Genomic DNA, 18,086 nt, shown 5'->3' with positions numbered 1-18,086 from the left:
AAGCGGTTCTTGCTCTAATCATGCCTGAAAGGCAGACACCCAAGAGCTGCCCAGTGTGTGCTCTTCACACAGCACTGAAGCCCCGAGACGCCCACAGCGCCACTGAAAGGCGCTGGCCCAGCCTCCCGCCACCTGAGCTTCCCCTGCTGCACGTCCGACTAGATGCTTTCAAAAGGATTAAGCTCTGATGGCCACAAGAGCCAGTACCGGGGCTCTGTATCCCATGGAGACTAGAGTGGTCCAGCTGCAGCTAGATCCCCCAAGCCGGCCTCAATTGGCACGATATCGATTTCGCATTCTTTTTGAACACTAGACAAGGAGACATTTTCAACTCTTCCCCTCTCAGGGCCAAAGTAATTACACAGGATGCAATTAACCAGGTGGGAAAATTATGGATGGCAAAGGCCAGGGAAATCTTTTTCTCTTTCAAACAGGTTCTCCGATCCTGTAACTATTTGATGAAGAGCACATATTTTACGGTGGGCAGGGCAAAGGAACAACAAGTAGAGCTTCATGTTTTAGGGGTCAGAGTACATAGAGTATGCAGGTACTGACTCTGCCATGTTGTGTTTCAAGTACAAAGCTTCCTGCAGGGTGAGAGCCAGCTCACCAACAACCAGACAGGTCTTTGACCTGCAACTAGTAGATCTCACAGGAACTTGCTTTTTGAAACACCACCCTCCAAAAAAAAATTTTTTTTTGGAACAAATCCTTACTACTTATACTAATATTTAATTCATGCAATGTCCCCAGAACTGTTGCAACAAAAGCCAGGTGATTAATATAATTAAAGACTGCCTATCTCACAATATAATAAAAATTCATCAGCTGGGGTGACAGTAGAAGGGTCTAGACCTTATTTTTAAAAGACCTGCCTAAAAAATCACTACACCAAGTCTGGAAGTGAGGGTAGAGGCAGCAAATATAAATGTTAAATCACAGTAACATCTTTATCACAATACTATTAACACCTTGCAGTTATATAATGTTAGCAATTTTATAGGGCAACTTCTCATAAAGGAACTCATTAACTCCTTCCCATCACTTAACTCTTTATATCCTCCAAACAACCATAGAAGGAAGCTATTGTCCCCATTTTACAGATGAGGAAATGGAGGTATAGAGACAGTAGATGACTTGTCGAGGGTCACACAGGAATTAAATGACAGGAAGAATTTGAACCTAGAATACTCTTGACCTATGTGCTTTTCTGTCTCCCATGGAGTTTCCTTGATAGAACCTCACAGAAACTGATAGCCATCCTACCCACAAATCATCCTGCAGGAAAAGTTCAACCTTCCACCTCACTGTTTCATAAGTTGGTTTCCTACCACCAGCTCACATACCTTCCTTTCATTCTGAAGAGGAGCCTGCAATTCGTCAGGCCAACCCCTTAGTCATTTAGTCTTATGTGGAATGATCATATCCCTTTTATCCACAGAGAATGTTTTTTATCTTTAAATGTTAAGATAATGTTATTTTTGGAAAACCCACTGGGTTCAGACCCAGCAGTATTTACATGGATAAATGAGTCAGGCCCATGGGTCTGATCCATCCTCCCTCTCTCTGCACTCACCTCTCCTCCAAGCTGGTTCTTCAGAGATTTATCCCATTCAGATTAAGAAATCCAGACTTTACTTTTCCCTTAGCCAGATTTTTTTTAAAATTCTAAGATTGAGTAGCAGTGTCAAAGGACCAAGTTCTGACGATAACAATAGCCACTGTTTTCTTAATAGCTCTCTCTAGAAATGTACCGTGTGTGTGTGTGTCTGAATTTTTATAACAAACCAAGAGGCAGTCATCTGCATGATACAGATGGAGAAGCTGGGGCTCAGAAAGGTTTGAATGCCTCTTGTAATTTTGGGTTCAAATCCAGACTCATCAGAACAAATGGGCCCTCCCCGTGTCCCATACTCAACTATTTCATCCTCTCCTGTGTATCATCATCAATTCATAAAAGAGGACAAGCGGACTTGGCCCTAATCTGAATCTGGCCCAAATACTATGGGTTTGCTTTTTTCTGTTTCTTTGTTTTAGTTTGGTTTTTTCAGCCCACACAGTTTACGTAAAAGTTCAATTTGTCGCCAACACTAAAAAATTGATTTCATGGTTTCTCATGAAAACTGGGATTTTCCTGAAAACTCACAAAATGTGCCAGTGCTGGACCTGCACATCTCTATGTGGCCAGAGACCACTAATGCTTGATGCCAAAGACATCATGTCCTTGGATGGCCCACCCATCTTCCCACTATGGCTGAGATACAGAGGCCAAGGCCTCAGTGCCATTTACCACTCATCTACTAGTATTTTTCAAACTCACATCTCTCTCAGTAACACCCAAGAGAACAAGAGATGAACCACAGGGCACAGCACCAAGCCCTGTGCATGCCCAGCACTTGTGTGCAACAAAGTAGGAAGTATGTCTGTGCACAAGCCAACCTAAGTCACTCTCATGTGAAGACCTATCTGGCCCCTGGAGGCCGTCATGTCTGGACCCTTGCACTCGGCACTACCCACCCAGTCCACCACAGTGGACTCCATTTTGACCACTTACCAAGGGCCCCTGGGGACCAAAAAATGGTGACTGCCACTTGGTCGTGGCAAGCATACTGACTGATGGTGATGTTCTGGGCATCAGCAATTACGTGCTTCCCCACCGGATTCAAGTATGTGGTACAGTCTAGAAAGTTGAGAGAACAAAAACAGTCACATTTAGAAATTTTTTATTTCCAAGTTCATCTCAAATTACGCAGAACACATCTGCAGGTGGCTAAATCCATTCTGTTTAAAAGACATGTGCCTCAAGAGCCCAAACACGACATCAAAGGTTGACTGAAAAACCATAAGATGCTGAAACGGGATTTATTTATAGCGTCGTCACTGCCGCCCACCCCTGGAGTTATATTCCAGGTCAGTTTTAGGAGAATCATATTCGGCCTGGGGTTTGTGTATCTGGCATGAACTTTTTTACTAAAATGACATTTTGCCCAAATCAATCATTATTTACATGAGCATTAAAGAATGATTTGAAACAAAACAATGGCTAAATAATCTCGGGTTTATTTATTTTTAGAAGAAACCTAGAGGACAAAGTGACTGGGCAAAAGGAACTAAAATGAGGAACTCATGAGACAGTGATTCACATCAAGACTGTTAAAACAATCCAGTTAGGAGCTGCAAAAAATACTGACTTGACTTAGTGATAAGCAAAGCACCTTCCATGTTAACTAGCATCGTCAAAGGTAAAACTTTTGTTCCCAGACATCATGAATCATCAAAGACACCCACAACACTCACCAAAACCAGAGTTCTACCCTGCTCAAAAAACAAAAAACCTCTGACTCTTTGATTTGGTCTGACAACACCGTTCACTGCCACCTGTCGATGAAGCCAAACCACTTGAGCAGCTGTGCCACCTGGCACTGCTAATTAAACCTTCAAAGTCTGCAAGATCCTAAAAGGCTACCAGAAGCTTCCAGCCAGACTCGGGCTGGGATTTCTGAGAACGGCCGCAGACCCCTCTTGGCCACTCGTGCATGGAGAACCACCAGCCATCCCCAGCAAACATCAACTCATAATTCTTATGCTGCTTCATCTCCATTTCCTTCTCAATGATTAAATTTGAAAACCCTCTTTAGTCTCTACTACATAAGGTCTTCAATTCCATCCACCTACCCATGACCCCTCTGAAGGCTGGATGTTTTTGAGAAGCATTCAGAAGTGTTTCTAAGAAGCTCAGTGAGTCTGCTGAATTTTCCCCTGAAACTATACCACACATTTTCCATTTTTATGACTAAAAACATTCATTGCATATTTGAAAATGACAAAAGAATATAAGAAAAATGTAAAAATCATTCATAACCTCCTACCACACAGAAATGACTGCTAACATCTAATGGATAGCCTTCAAAGCCTTTTAATGTGCACGTGATATTCCTCCTTTTCAAATTTCTTAATAAAGCACAACACACATGTACTAAAATGCACCTCTCCCCTGCTTTCGTTTTTGTAATTCTCCCTTCTGTAAACTCCCATCTGCTTCAAAAAATAGCCACCTCTATATATTTCAATATTACTTCTTGAGAAAAGATGCTAATAATGAATAAAACTGAATTCTAGTTTTGAAGAAAATTCACTCTCAAAGCATGTAGCATGTGTTCTTTAGGTGCAGAAGAGAATTTTAGAATGTGAAAAAACTTTTTCAACATCTGGTTTAACTGTTCCACACTGTACAAATGAGGAGAGCGCAGCTTGAGAGGTCAGCTGGGTAGCTCAGGATTCCACTGCTGACCAGCTCAGGGGCAGCCTCAGATGCTCATGCAGGGCTCTTGCCATTCCATCCTCAGCACGGAGCTTATGGCTAAAAGGAGCTCTGAATCAGAGGTTTTCAGCCTGTAAAAATCCTGGCTGAGACCAACTTCCCAGCATAAAAAAAAAAAAAAAAAAAGACAAGATTCCCATCATGCTTGTGAAGTTCAAACATTTTCATTTATTGAGGTCTGTAATGAAAGAGAAACCTCTGATTTAAACAGCTTTAGGAAAAGATGCATGAACAAGAGCGAATCATGGTGTTTTCTTTTCTTTGTTCATTTCTAATGCCAAAATTAGCACGCTCCGGGTTTCTGTACATACAATTAAGCAAATAAAAAGTCTAAGAATTAAGAAAATGTATTATAAGTTACTCAGGCATTATCCCCTCAGAGCCTGAAGAAGAAATGAGAAACGCAACATGAAAGGAGGCAAGGAGACCTGTGAAATTCGGTTTTGACCAAACGGCAAGATAATTTCTTTGTTAACATCAAATGGCAAAGGAATTGAAAAATAAGATTTTACCGTTTAATACTTTTGGCAAAATCCTGGCAATTGGTTCTTAGCTATTTCAAACAGAGCTAGTAACCAGTCAACAGAGCAGTAACAGGAACTTTCTTGTGGAAGAGAGAAATATCTTTCTCAATGAAAAACAACAAATAAGTATTTTACATAGCCTGGACCCAATTATCAGCAACTCCAATGTTTTGAATTTTAGTTACAGAAAAATTACGGCCAAATGACATTTTGCCAAAATGCAACCAAACTTAGGAGTCAATTCGAGTTGTGAATTAAATTCTAATTAAATGCTGAAAAATTAGAAAATGATGACTAAGAGACAGGCGTTAGCACGTGGGCCAAATATCTAGTCCCACGTAAAAAATATGACACTTTTAAGTTTTACAGGTATAGATCCTCTTTCACAAAACCCCATTATTAAATTTGACATGCAAATATTTGTTTTCAGCGGACCGGAAAATTTTGAACTCTTGAATGTAATACAAGATCTGCTAAGACCAAGAACATATATTAGGAATTAGCTTTCTAACTCAAAGATCCCTTACACATGTCTATACTTAGCTGAATTAACTATCATGGACTTGCAAATCCTTCATTAGCATCAGCATTTACCCAAAACATGCACATACCACTAACACGAAATGTCTGAGTTTCATATTAAGTTCTCACTGGTTAACTTAAAGTACCCAGGTCAGCAACTGTGGTTATGAATTTTACATACATATTTGTATCCTAAAATTGTTAGGTTGTATACACAACCTTGAAAACTCTGCTTTAGCAATGATCATTCCAGAGGCCTCATGTGACCTATACCCTTTACTTACATGAACTTGTAACCCTCCCCAAGAGATGAATCAAATATTAGGAGTCACTAAATATGAGTCAAGCTTCTTATCGACAATTTTACTTGCAAATTATGGCTTATATGGCTACAATGCTCACAATTCTATATAATTACCTTCTTGGGCACGAAAGCAGATGCTTAGAGGGGGGTTCTATATGCAGAATCAGAAAAAGCACCCCAACCCTGACATTAGAAAATAATTCAGACAAAAAAAGTCACACAGCCTTAGGAGAAAGGACTAAAAAGGTGCTTATATTTTAACTCCAGTCGAAACGACTTCTAATATTAATAGATACCAATTACTGAGTGCAGGCCAGTTACCAAGGCAAGCTGGTCATATGCATTACCTTGTTTAAGCCTCAAAAATGATGCCAAGCAAGAAACTAATCTTTGCTAAAATGAGGAGAAAATTGAGGCTTGGAGAAGTCAAGTCACCTGCCATAGTTCACAACTGACAGGTATGGAGCCAGGGTTGGAGCACAGGCCTATGTCAGAGACAGCCAACCAGAGGCCCCTGGGCCAACCTAGGACACAGATTCACTTGGCCCACTCTGTGTTTGCGAAAGTTTTTTAAAAAATGCCAATATTAAAAATGTTCATACAAAAATTGCCAATTTCCCACTCTTCCTGGAAATCACACCTGGCTATGCTCAGGAGACATCCCTCAAGGCCACGACCGGCTGGAATGGAGGAGCTGGTGCTCCCTCTGACCCCCGGTGCTCCCTCTGACCTGACATGGGCTACCCAATTTGCCACAGCCCCTACCACTCCCTAGCACCCTGCACTTGGGCGGCTTCACTAGCGTGTCCCCTGCAGGGCCCTACAAGCATCTGCGCTTGTTCTTAAGGACATGGCCGTGTCCCGAGGAGATCAGGGGAGGTCTCCATACACAACCTCTTGGAACACGACAGAGGACGCTTGACCTGCCCCAAATTCTTGAGCGGCTTAACTGAGCCTGAGCTGCTTTAGCTCTGTTGACAGACCTGAGCAGGTTCAAAAAATTCCTCAACCCCAGGATCTGCAGTGCCCTTGATCAAGCACGACTGTGTAGGCTTTAGATCACGGAAAGGGCTCCATTCATCGCAGGTCAAGCCAGTTACTTACTGTCATATCGGAAGGTGATGTTGTGCAGCCCGCTGTTCCTGCTGGCCGGCCCCATTCCCTGTGGGAAAACAAGAGAACGTGATGAGGAATGAGGCCAATTTGCTTTTCCAGCACAGATCCCCATGGAGTCAAAATGCACATATGATTGCAGAGACCCAGGGTCATGCCAGTCACCAAGCAATGTCCTCACTCTTTCCGCCCACTTCGTGTCCCTTGACTGCCAAACTCTCTACAACCCAGGAGATTCCTTACTGCCAGGCCACAGGGATCGTGAGCACTCATTTCTCCTAAGACAACAGGAGCAGGCTGTTCTATGTTTGGGGCCTAAATAATAATTCATTAACAGTAAAATTGGGAGAGAGACATGAGCTGCCAGCTGGAGCCCTACCAGTTGGATATGCTTGGAGCACTGATTGGTTATAAAATTCACCCACCAGACACTCTGGTCCAAAAGCTCTATTAAGCCATGACAGATAGACAATTCCTCAAGTCTAAGGAAACAGGTTTCTCATTCCAAGACTGGGAATGAGTGTGGGAATAAGCTGTTACTTTTAATGAGAAAATTCTTCACTGAATCTGTACCTATGCTTGGAACATATAGGGTGGGTCATAAAAGAAAAAGAAAAAAGGACTTTAAAAAGTCTAACTCTAACTCTTGGTGATGTGGCTGTTAGCCATCTGCGCTCTTAACAGCAGGGATAACAACTCCGCCAGACTTCCCGCTTTAATTACAGCATCCGCAGAGGGAGCCCCGGAATCTTCCAGTTGGCCTGGCCTTTTCCTAGCCCTACTTATCCATCATGGGAAAGAGCAGCTATACATCTACTGACACTCGTTTAACTGTTTCTGTAATAATCTGCAAATGTGCCATTCTGCATTAATTGCAGAATTCTCTAAAATGTTAATTCTGAAATGCTAAGCGATGGGAAAATATTCTAACCACACAGCTAAAGTTTCCACTCGACAAGAGGGATGTTGGGGAAAACCATATGTTGGCAGCCCGGTATTTAATGGGCCATTGTTACACTGAGACATAACGTGCAGAACACTTCTGATGGAGCCCAGGGTCTCAGACCACAACCCCAGCACAGCCATATGCTACAGGCATGTTCACACTGCTTACCCTGAAGCCAAGCACGCCCGCTGAAACTATATCCCTGAGCTCAGATAAATGTGGACCTTGGGAAAGCACAGCTGCGCAGAAAAGGATGGACAGACAGATGGACAGACACACACACACACACACACACACACACACACACACACACACACACACCATTCTAATTCAAGTGATGGATAAGCAGTAACAGAAAAATCTAAATCAACATGGCACACCAGTCCACGATCCACTGGAGCTTCTTCCTGGTTCACTTCCTTCTCTAGCTTTCCTCCTGCCTTCCCCACATACACAAGGTTCCAGAATTTCTCACCTGAACTGAAACTCTGGAAAGTGTTGTTACTTTATTACCTTCTTGGGCACAAAAGCAGATGCTTAGAGGGGGTTCTGTATGCCTAATCAGAAAAAGCACCCCACTCTGCCATTAGAAAACAATTCAGACAGAAAAAGCACCCCACTCTGCCATTAGAAAACAATTCAGACAGAAAAAGTCACACAGCCTTGAAAGAAAGAGCCAGAAAGGTACTTGTATTTTAACTCCAGTTGAAATGACTTCTAATATCAATAAATACCAATTACTGAGTGCAGGCCAGCTAAGACATGTGGGCTAGCACGGGGCTTGTCTGGGGTAGGATAGTGATTAACAGAATGAACTTTGGAAGTTGTACAGATGTGTGTTCAAATCTCCCCCTTTGCAGCTGTGTGACCTTGGGCAAGCTTCTAAACCTTCCTGAACCTTGTTTCCCTGAGCTATATATGAAGTGTTTGCATAAAACCTCCTGTGCCATAACTCTTTAGGGACAAAGCCACAGTCTGTGCAGCTAGAGGATGTTAATTTCCAGATGGCCAAGTCCAAAGTAACACAGCCAGGCAGGTGACCAAGAAGGAGACAATGCAATCCCCCACAACCCTTCAGTAATGCCCAAGTTAACTTTCTGCTCCCTTACAAATCCCCAGGACATAAATTCACTCACCATCTATTATGAGCCAGACATTATGCTAGGTATGGTGATAAACAAAGCTGCCACTGTCCTGCCCTCAGGAGCGAAGTGGCTCATTCTTTCAAAGAATAACTAGGTACGTAGATCACATGCAAGGTATACAGACAAATATCAAACCACACCCAGACCTCCAAGAATTCTCAGTGTAGATGGCATACAAGGTATATGTAGCTAGGGTAAAAGAACCAGACATAAATAAGCATACAGTATATGAAACGCCACAGGCGGCACCTCAGTAAGAATGAACTAACAGTTAGGACAACCTGTACTAGAAGCTTAAAAGAGAGATTGATAACTGGGCTAGAGTGGAGGGAAAAAGGGAGCATCATGGGAGAAAAACAAAAATGCAACCTAGAAGCCAAGGTAAGTACCTTAATCCTTCCATCCTCCAACTGGCTACCAAGGACAAACCTCTTCACTGGGTCAGAATCTCAACTGTTTTTTTTGTTGTTGTTGTTGTTGTTGTTGTTTTTTAATATAATCTGCATGACTTTCACCTGGGAAGGGGTGTAAGGAGGATACATTAAGCCACAAAGAGGAAGCACTTTTCAAAACGGAAATGCACTCCATTTAACAGTATGCTCCAAGATACATAGGACTCTGGTAACTAATTGTCTTACTTGTAGGATTTTATCAGCTCTTCATTTTGTTCTTCTCCTCCTTGTACTTCTATTGTAACGTGTTTTTAACAGATATTAGGCATTTGCAATGAACAATGTATCATGGAAAGGAGCCCAAGACAGTGAGACTGGCTATATCATGCATACAAGAACCCAAATTCCTCCAAATAAGGTCTCTGTGATATGGAGCTGTTCCAAGGAGGGAGCCAGTGAGCTGGCCTCAAAGGACAGGAAGACTTGCATGCAGCATCCATTCACTATCCACTGAGCATTCCACCTTGACCAAAGCCCAAAAGGGTTAGGCACTTGACCCTGAACCAGACCCAGGTCCTGATCTCAAGGGGGGCTTTGGCACCAAGCTGATCTCCTAATGTGCAAATCTGCCCTTATTTCTCTGCTCCAAGTCCACCACTGGCTCCCTGTCTTCCTAGACCATTCCTGACATTCCTGCCTACCTTCTTCCAATCACTACAGGCACTGTACTACAGCTCAGCACATGTTCTTGAGTACTTCCATATTTCCAGAATGGCCTTCATGTAACCCAAGTCCCCACCCCTGTGGGCTTCCTGCCTTAGTCTATCCCCTATCACATTGTGTTCCTCATACATCAGTCTGCCTGTATACTCGAAAGAAGCACAGTAATCCATCCCCACAATTTGACTGGCATGGTACATCTGCCCATATAGATGCAAAGTGGTAATTCTATTCCACAGAAAATCAGAGATCAAAAGACCTTGTGACCATCTAAACCTGGTCATGGAGGTCGAAAGCAAGAGATACCATCACGGGTACCAGCTCTTGCATGCATCGTAAAGACCTTTCATTCTTGGAAGTCACAGAATGCATGGCTTCTCGGCACATGCATCAGACAGTCCACCAGGTTATCCTTGGCTTACACCCAAATGATGTTTCCACTGCTTCAGAGCCCTCAAAAAACACCTGAGAAACAGTGTGCCCAGGCTAGCCCACACACCACTGTTTTCTTTACACTCTATGATAGACAGAATAACAGTACTCCCAAACATGTCCACATTATAATCCCCAGAAGCTGTGAATGTTACTTTACATAGCAAAAAGAACTATGCAGATGTGATTAAGTTTGAGGGTCCTGAGAAAGAGATTATTCTCGATTATCCAGGTGGGCTCAAGGAAATCACAAAGGGAGATAAGAAGATCAGAGTCAGGAGAAGGAGATGTGACAAGGGAAGCAGAAGGCAGAGACAGAGAGACATTGATTTAAAGATACTGTTATTGGTTTTAAAGACGGCGGAAGAGGGGCTATGAGCCAAAGAATGCAGGCAGCCTCAAGTGCTGCAAAACGGAAGGAATGGATCCTCCTCTAGAGCCTCCATGAGCCAGTCCTGCCAACAGCTTGATTTTAGCCCCATAAAACTCATTTTGGAATTCTGACTTCAAAAACTATAAGATAATACACTTGTGTGTTCTAAGCCACTAAATTTGTAGTTATTGCAGCAGCAATTGAAAGCTAATACACACATATAGTTTCAGCTGCAATATGGAAGAAATGGATCTCGATGTCACATACATGGCATGAGTTGTCATTCTCCCACTCCCACACCCATAGCAAACCGATCATTTGTCACTGCATTCTCTCCTACCCTGGCTTCAGGCAGACAGGAACACTAATCCATCAGAGCTGCGGCTTGAGATTTTGCCATCTTAGATACAGGCTTCTGTGGGCTAGCATGGGGCTTGTTTGGGGTAAGATAGTGGTTAACAGAATGGGCTTTGGAAGTTGTACAGATGTGTGTTCAAATCTCCCCCTTTGCATCTGTGTGACCTTGGGCAAGCTTCTAAACCTTCCTGAACCTCATTTCCCTGAGCTAAATAGGAAGTGTTTGAATAAAATCCCCTAGAAAGGGTAGGCGTGGGCACTATGTGAGATGACATATATCCAGGGCTCTGCACAGCAAGTGACATACAGTGAAATGGTTATTTCACACCCAGGAATGATTGCGTCATCATTCCTGAGAAGATTCCCGCTCTGATGAACACGGTGAGAGCTGTGCTACTAGGCGATATATGAGGCAGACAGGGAACGCTCGCAGGAAGTGGCATCTTCAGGTATGATCTGTCTCTAGCATCCAGACCTTGGGGGAGTTGTGGGAGAAGATGCAGATGAACAGGTCAGAGCACGGTGGCTGACTAAGAAATGTGTTCTGCTGATGGTCTTGGTGGTAACTGGGTGACCCAGTGACTCTATCTCTAATAAGTGCTCAAGTTAGACCAGATGGGGAGAAACTGTAAGCATAAGGCAAAATGACCAGGACAGCCCCCTATGCCCCACCAAAGCTTGCACCACAGTCCTAGGCCTGGAACATAGTCAGCCCTGATAAATATCAGTTTCTGTCTGAATTAATAAATGATTGAGCCAGACAATATATACATACAAAGAACCCAGGAGGACCTAGGCTAGTATTACAGGGTGATTTACGGGCTTAAAATCTAAGACCCACACTAAGAACACAGATAAGGCAACTTACAAAGCTTGTCAACAGTTTTGGAAACTGTTTTTCAAGAAACAATTCCCAGCTTTTAGCTACTACACCCGTTTTGATATTTAATAAGCCGACAATTAAGAATATATGTTTGTTGCCTATTACTTAAAAACTATAAATGGCAATGCTGTGGCCTCAGGGTGTCACATTCTTAGTTCATTAACCACCCCCATTTGCTGCACAAACGGCAGTTTTTAATTGGCTCCAATGCAAGCTACGAAGCACGCCCCAGGTGCCTGGAGCTCTGTTATGAATACTCTTTCTTAAGCTGGGACCGAGGCAGCAAATGGGAACAAAATGGAGAAAACATCTTTTACTAAGGAAGCGGGAGGAGGGGGAAGGATAACTCGCAAGTGCTCTAAAGGAATAAAATTCAAAAGGCAAAACCCTACACCATTCTCCACTCATATGGCAAAGAAGCAAAGGCCTAGACAAAAAGACAGCCATGGGGCAAGATCCCACACAGAGCAGCCAGCATCACCACCAGGGGCCATCAGATGGCCAATTTCCTGAGGGGGCTCTTGGGGATTCTGGGCCATTTGAAGACACCAATTTCCCAGAGCAACATTTCTAATCCAGCTCCAAAATAGCTTAACTGCCATTTTGGAAAAAAGCATTTTAAAAAGACTATGCTAATTATAGCACCTCCTTTACCAATGAAAGGCAGGCCAGACAGGAAGGCTTAAACAAGACTACTTTCAAATCAAAAAGGAACTTTCAGAAAGCTGGTAATGATTTAGCGAACTGAGTTTGGGTGAAATTTATTTTATTTTATTTTTATTTATTTTTTTTTAGGCAAGGCAACCCCTGGTTGACCTCACAGATTGCAAGGGCCTTGTCAGCTTACAATCCTTTATTTTTTTACTTTTTATGCCTACAGCACCTGGTCTTCCTAGGTGGTCTCCCATCCAAGTACTAACCAGGCCCAACCCTGCTTAGCTTCCGAAATCAGAAGGGATCAGGCTTGTTCAGGGTGGCATGATCATAGACTGGGTGAAATTTAAATAAGCGCATTCGTCAGAAAGAACTGAGAGGATAGGTTTCTTACAGGTACACGAAGTAACTACTTAAAACTAGGGCCAACTCTCTATTTCCAACACATTTCCTCCATCTTGGGTTTCCGATGTGTCAATAAAACTTAAAGACAAACAGCTCTGTTAGGCTTTAAATGCACAATGGGGCAGGAGCTTTTGCCTACGACCAGTGGACATGGTAAGGGTAAGAAGCAGACCATGGGGGTCAATTTACTCAACGCAGGTACAGATGGTTTCATAAATGAAGACAGATCCTATTTACTTCAGTTGAAACCTTTAACTTAAAAAAAAAAAGTCAGCAAAGGCAGAGAAGCCCCAGGTGATGTAAGCCGAGGAGAATGCTGGCAAATTCAAAACACAAGGAAAATAAATCACAAAGCCAGCTTGCGCCTGGATCTATTCAAGATATTCGCTCCACATTCCCGGGAGCTGTTCTCTTTCACTCTCCATCTAGATGAGACCAGCTTCAGAAATGAAGGGTGCCAGCCCACTGTCTGATTTGGGGAGGTGCAGTCTTGGATGTCTAATGGGGAACACACAAGCTCTGGGGGGGTGCCGGTGGGTTTCCACCAGCAATTACCACGTCGGCCCCAAAAAACCCGGAGATCTTAAGCTAATTAGAGATTTGCTCACGGAGGTAGGAAATCACTGCTCTAAAGCATTGCCTGTGCACCAGACCAAAGCCGTAATCATGATTCATCTCTGACATGTTGCTAATCAGCACACACATGTTCCTAATTTCACGCTCCCCCAAAGGAAAAGCTGAAGGGACAATTGTTTCTGAGCTCTAACATGGAGCCAAGCTACGCCAAGTTAACATGTGTCTTACTTATCAAACTGAGAGCTCGTGTTTTATCTAAGCTTCTTTTCACTCTTCCACCTTCCTCGACCTTCATCCCACCAGGAAATTCATTCACTGGAGATAAAGATGTGTTAGGGCCTTTGAATTGTTTCTCAGACAGCAACTTTTCTTCCTTTCTTTCTTTCTTTCTTTCTTTATTTTAATTGAAATCTAATTGACGTAACACATTGTGTAAGTTTAAGGTGTACAATGTCTGATACATTTACATATTGTAATATGATAGCAACTTTTCTAAATGGTGGTGGCCTAAATGGAATTTAATATATTTTAAAATGTCCTTCCCTGCTCTAGACTTTATGGTTTTCTTATTGCTTTGCCACAAGAACATGCACATGCAGTTAAAGCCCAGAGATACACACAAACACGCACACACGCTGACTTTTCCTCCGTTTAAAAACAAAGCTCTGTAGCCTCCGTGGCTTTTACAGAGCAAAAAGCCCAAGTACTCTGTCCAATTAGTCTGTTAAGAATCTGGGCTGTGCGTTCTCCCATGGCTGATACTCACAAATAGACAGGATTGTTCCACTTTTCCAATTCTCAAAACGTTAAAAGCAAGCTATAAAACATGCCTCTGGATGGGAAAGCCAGACCTTTCCCCTCGGCTGCACACACCACTCCCATCCACTCAAATGAGAACCGCATGTTAGAGAACTGGCATTTGAAAGGTAACAGGCAACCCATCTGCAGTTTCAAAAGCACACACAGACAACTCACAGACGCAGATTAACCGGCTTTCTATAAATACCGGGTAGGAAGAGAACAACTAACCACCCAAATATCCCCGACTCCCCCACCTCCAGCAAATCAGCTACCCACTCCTCTCACTTAGCTCTTAACTGTTAAAGATAGTTACAAAGACTTCACTCCAGAAACTGGAGAAAGTATCTTCCTGCGAGGGCAAAATAGTGATTAGACAACAGAGGAAAACTTAAAGCTATAAACATGGTTGTTATGCCTAAGCTCAGAGGAAATGTTCGGATCAAAATAAAATTACTAATAAAAAGCCTTAGGACCACACAGACTGTGCATTGACTTGTGCAGACTTCAAATACTGTTTTTGAGGCCCAGGGATAGAGTCTCCAAATACTGTATCACATCTGGAATTATGCTTTTACAGCACAAATGCCTGCAGAAATGGGGACTGTGCTGTTGCCATGGGGACCCAGCCTTCTCCAGCCAGGCAGGTCTCCAGTGTGCCCCACACATGTGCGTCTTCCTTCAAGGTGCATTTCGCATATTTGGAAATTATGGAAGGCTGCCCTTTTAGATTTTAGTACTAACAGAAACATCACATGCTATACTAGAAAGCAAGGCAACCCCTTCTGTCAGCCTATGATTTCTGTCCACATGGAGGTCTTGCACAGAAAAACCTCCTTAAACTAACAGTAGGAAGCAGCAAGTCAACATTAGACCCTTTTTAAAAAGTTATCTGTGGCTTACTCCTCTTTCTCTAGGAAGGAGATGAGCTTCAAGCATCCCTTTAAACTCTCTAGTTCTCTGGCTGCAAAACCCCAAGTGAGTCAACCTGTGTGCAAAGCTGCCTCCTATTGCCTGCCTATGAAAGGGATCCCAGACTCAGGCTTTACCGGAAACGAGACATCCTGGCAGAGCTACTGGCCAAAGCAGGGAGACTTCACTTTTAATTGCTGATGAACCTATTGTTGTGAATGGGAAAGGGTTTCTAGAATCCATAGGTGAATCCTGTGAGAAACATTCCCTATCCAGTCTCCCCCAGAAACATCCCTTACATAATTTGGGGGCACTCTTGGAGCTCCCCAAGGCCAATGAGGGCTTCACAGGCCCAAGGTTCAAAGCCATGTTTAGACATGAAGAATCTAGAGTTCTCACTTAGAAATAAGCGGGTGTATCTGGACTTCCCTAGGATACAACCCCTTTAACAGACCCCTCCAGGTATGGATTCAGACATACACATCTGCAATGCAAACCCCTTTGGGTGCTGGCAGGTGCCCCCCATCACTCCTCATCCTGACAGAGTCCTATCTTCCTAAGACCCCAGCTGACTCAAAGCGATCAAGACCTTCATCTCTCTTTCCCCCAGAAGCATTCACCCATCAGTTCTGACTCAAATGTTTTCAGCCAAAGCAACAGTGATCCTTATGTGACTGCTTCTCTGCAAGGTCTAGCCTTTCCCAGAAGATTTCCTGGGGACTGAGGAAAGTGGCCCACCCAGAGCTGAAGTGACAGTCACCAAGTCCCATGGGGAAGATGGAGGGGGCTCAGACCTCCAGGTTCTCAGCCCTGCCCCAGATCACTGTGACCTCCTGATTGAACAATTTATACCTAGTCTCTTAGATACCACATCCCATCTCAAAATGTCCCTGAGATACAGCCAGGACTTGTGAACTTGTATCAATATGTATGCGTGTACCCAGCCACAGATTAAAAAAAAAAAAAAAAAAAGGCACCAGGAAGTCAGCAGCTCTAGCTCCAGGTGTTAACACTTAGCGCATCCTGCTCAGCCCCCTCCAGTTTGAGGCTGGCCGCCTGGGAGCCGGACACAGCAATTAGGCCCTTCCCGGGGCTGGGCGCCTTTGTCCCCTCACTAACATCATTAGTGTCTGACTTCCTGTGCACAACGGGGCCTCCCGGAGGGCAATCACCGGCTGACCGGGGCAAGGCATTAGACTTCCTTTGTCAAAGACCCTCAAATGTTAACAAGCATGTGAACAAGCTTCTCCTCCCCCGCTTCCCACCTCAGCCACTCCTCCAGCCCACCAAACATTCCAGGGGCAATCCTCAACAGTCTTGGTTCTCCCAGACTCATGGGAATCTCAGTTACTTCAAGTCTCCAAGTCAACGTCCTAGAGTTATTCCCCCACAGGCATGCCGCTCCCACTTACTGAGTGCCCACTGGTTATCAGGGCCCTGTTGCTTGCCCTGTATTAACGAGGGTGAAAATAAACAAAGGTGAGGTGCTCAGACAGCATGAGCCCCACGCTGTGCAACACCCTGCCCGCTGCCCCTGCAAGCACAGGCATCCCATTCGCGCTGCTCACGGGCTGAATGAAGTGCAAGATGGGCTCAAGATGTGAGGATGTGCTGAAGGTTCGAGTAATATCCCGAGGCTTGTGAGCTGCAATATTGCTGCAACCCTTACTGTCACCATTCCTCAGTCAGCAGTACGATAATCACCAGGGCCAAAACCATTAAAATCTTCTCATTTACCCCTTGTCCCTCCCAACAGAGGGTCTCAGCTTTTTATTTGGGGACACAGATGTCTTTGAGAATTTGGTGAGAGCTGGGGCACATGTGCACATATGCAAGTTTTGCACACACTATTTCAGGAGGCTTCTGGACCCTTGAAATCCATCCAGGCCCCTCACCTGCCTGCCTTATCAATAGCTTAGTAGCTAAACAGCAAGTCCACACAGGACATCCTTGTGGTTTAGTGATCCGAGGGAAACTTTGGCGATTAAAAAACAAAATTCAAATGATGGAGGGAAGTGGCTGGAAGTAAGAGCTCAGTTTTCCATAGAACTCTCTGGATTAGTGTCTCAACTGTAATTCTTTATAGGTAGTATTTGTTACAACTCAGTAATTGAACATTTTGTCCAAGACGTTGAGACTCATGAACTTTACAACGCAGCAACATAAAAGGCAACTATTTCTGCTGTTAAGGATATGAGCCCATTAAGAGAGACACATCTATCACTTCTCAGGTCACAGGTGACAACTGTCATGTCTGCAGTCAAGTCAGTTTCACTGACTCAAGTTAAAAAATAAACCAAAATGTGGCTAATTCTTATTCCTTCTTTTCCCATCCTTGAATGAGAAGGAACATCCTCATAGTATCCGGAAGACAGACAGCTGATTTCCCACTGCTGCTCAACTGTCTATGGTTTTTGTGGTCAACACATAAAATTAGGTTAGGTTTTAGATACATTTTAAAATATCAGCCTGAGAGCCACTACAGATGATAACCTAAAACTCCAGTTTTCCAAAATGAAGAAACATCTATGGGTTTGACTCCCACTCCAGACATACCAACACTCATTCAAGCTTCCAAAATAAAATGCCAGTAGACAGCAGAGAAAGGATGCCATTGCTCCATGATGCCAAGTCCCCCACAAGTTTACTTTGATGAACTTTACAAGTTCCAAAGGGTAAATCATTTCACTATTGGTTCTGATTTTTACC

At 43.6% G+C, this 18,086-nt stretch overlaps 1 protein-coding gene and 1 pseudogene across 1 annotated transcript in view; both read right to left on the bottom strand.

The window, feature by feature from the left end:
* IL17RD (interleukin 17 receptor D) overlaps positions 1 to 18,086 on the bottom strand; it is a 62,210-nt gene that overhangs the window by 17,478 nt on the left and 26,646 nt on the right. Inside the window, exons 2-3 of the mRNA XM_011371797.2 lie at positions 6,776 to 6,833; positions 2,555 to 2,680 (exon numbers count right to left, since the gene is read on the bottom strand). Coding sequence (XP_011370099.1) covers positions 2,555 to 2,680; positions 6,776 to 6,833 — 184 coding nt within the window. The remainder of the gene's footprint in view (positions 1 to 2,554; positions 2,681 to 6,775; positions 6,834 to 18,086) is intronic.
* LOC111746624 lies at positions 12,904 to 13,022 on the bottom strand (annotated as a pseudogene).

This window comes from Pteropus vampyrus, unplaced genomic scaffold, assembly GCF_000151845.1.
Source record: "Pteropus vampyrus isolate Shadow unplaced genomic scaffold, Pvam_2.0 Scaffold195, whole genome shotgun sequence".
Lineage (NCBI taxonomy): Eukaryota > Metazoa > Chordata > Mammalia > Chiroptera > Pteropodidae > Pteropus > Pteropus vampyrus.
Note: the sequence above shows the minus strand (reverse complement) of the source record. Positions and strands in the feature narration are given on the sequence as shown.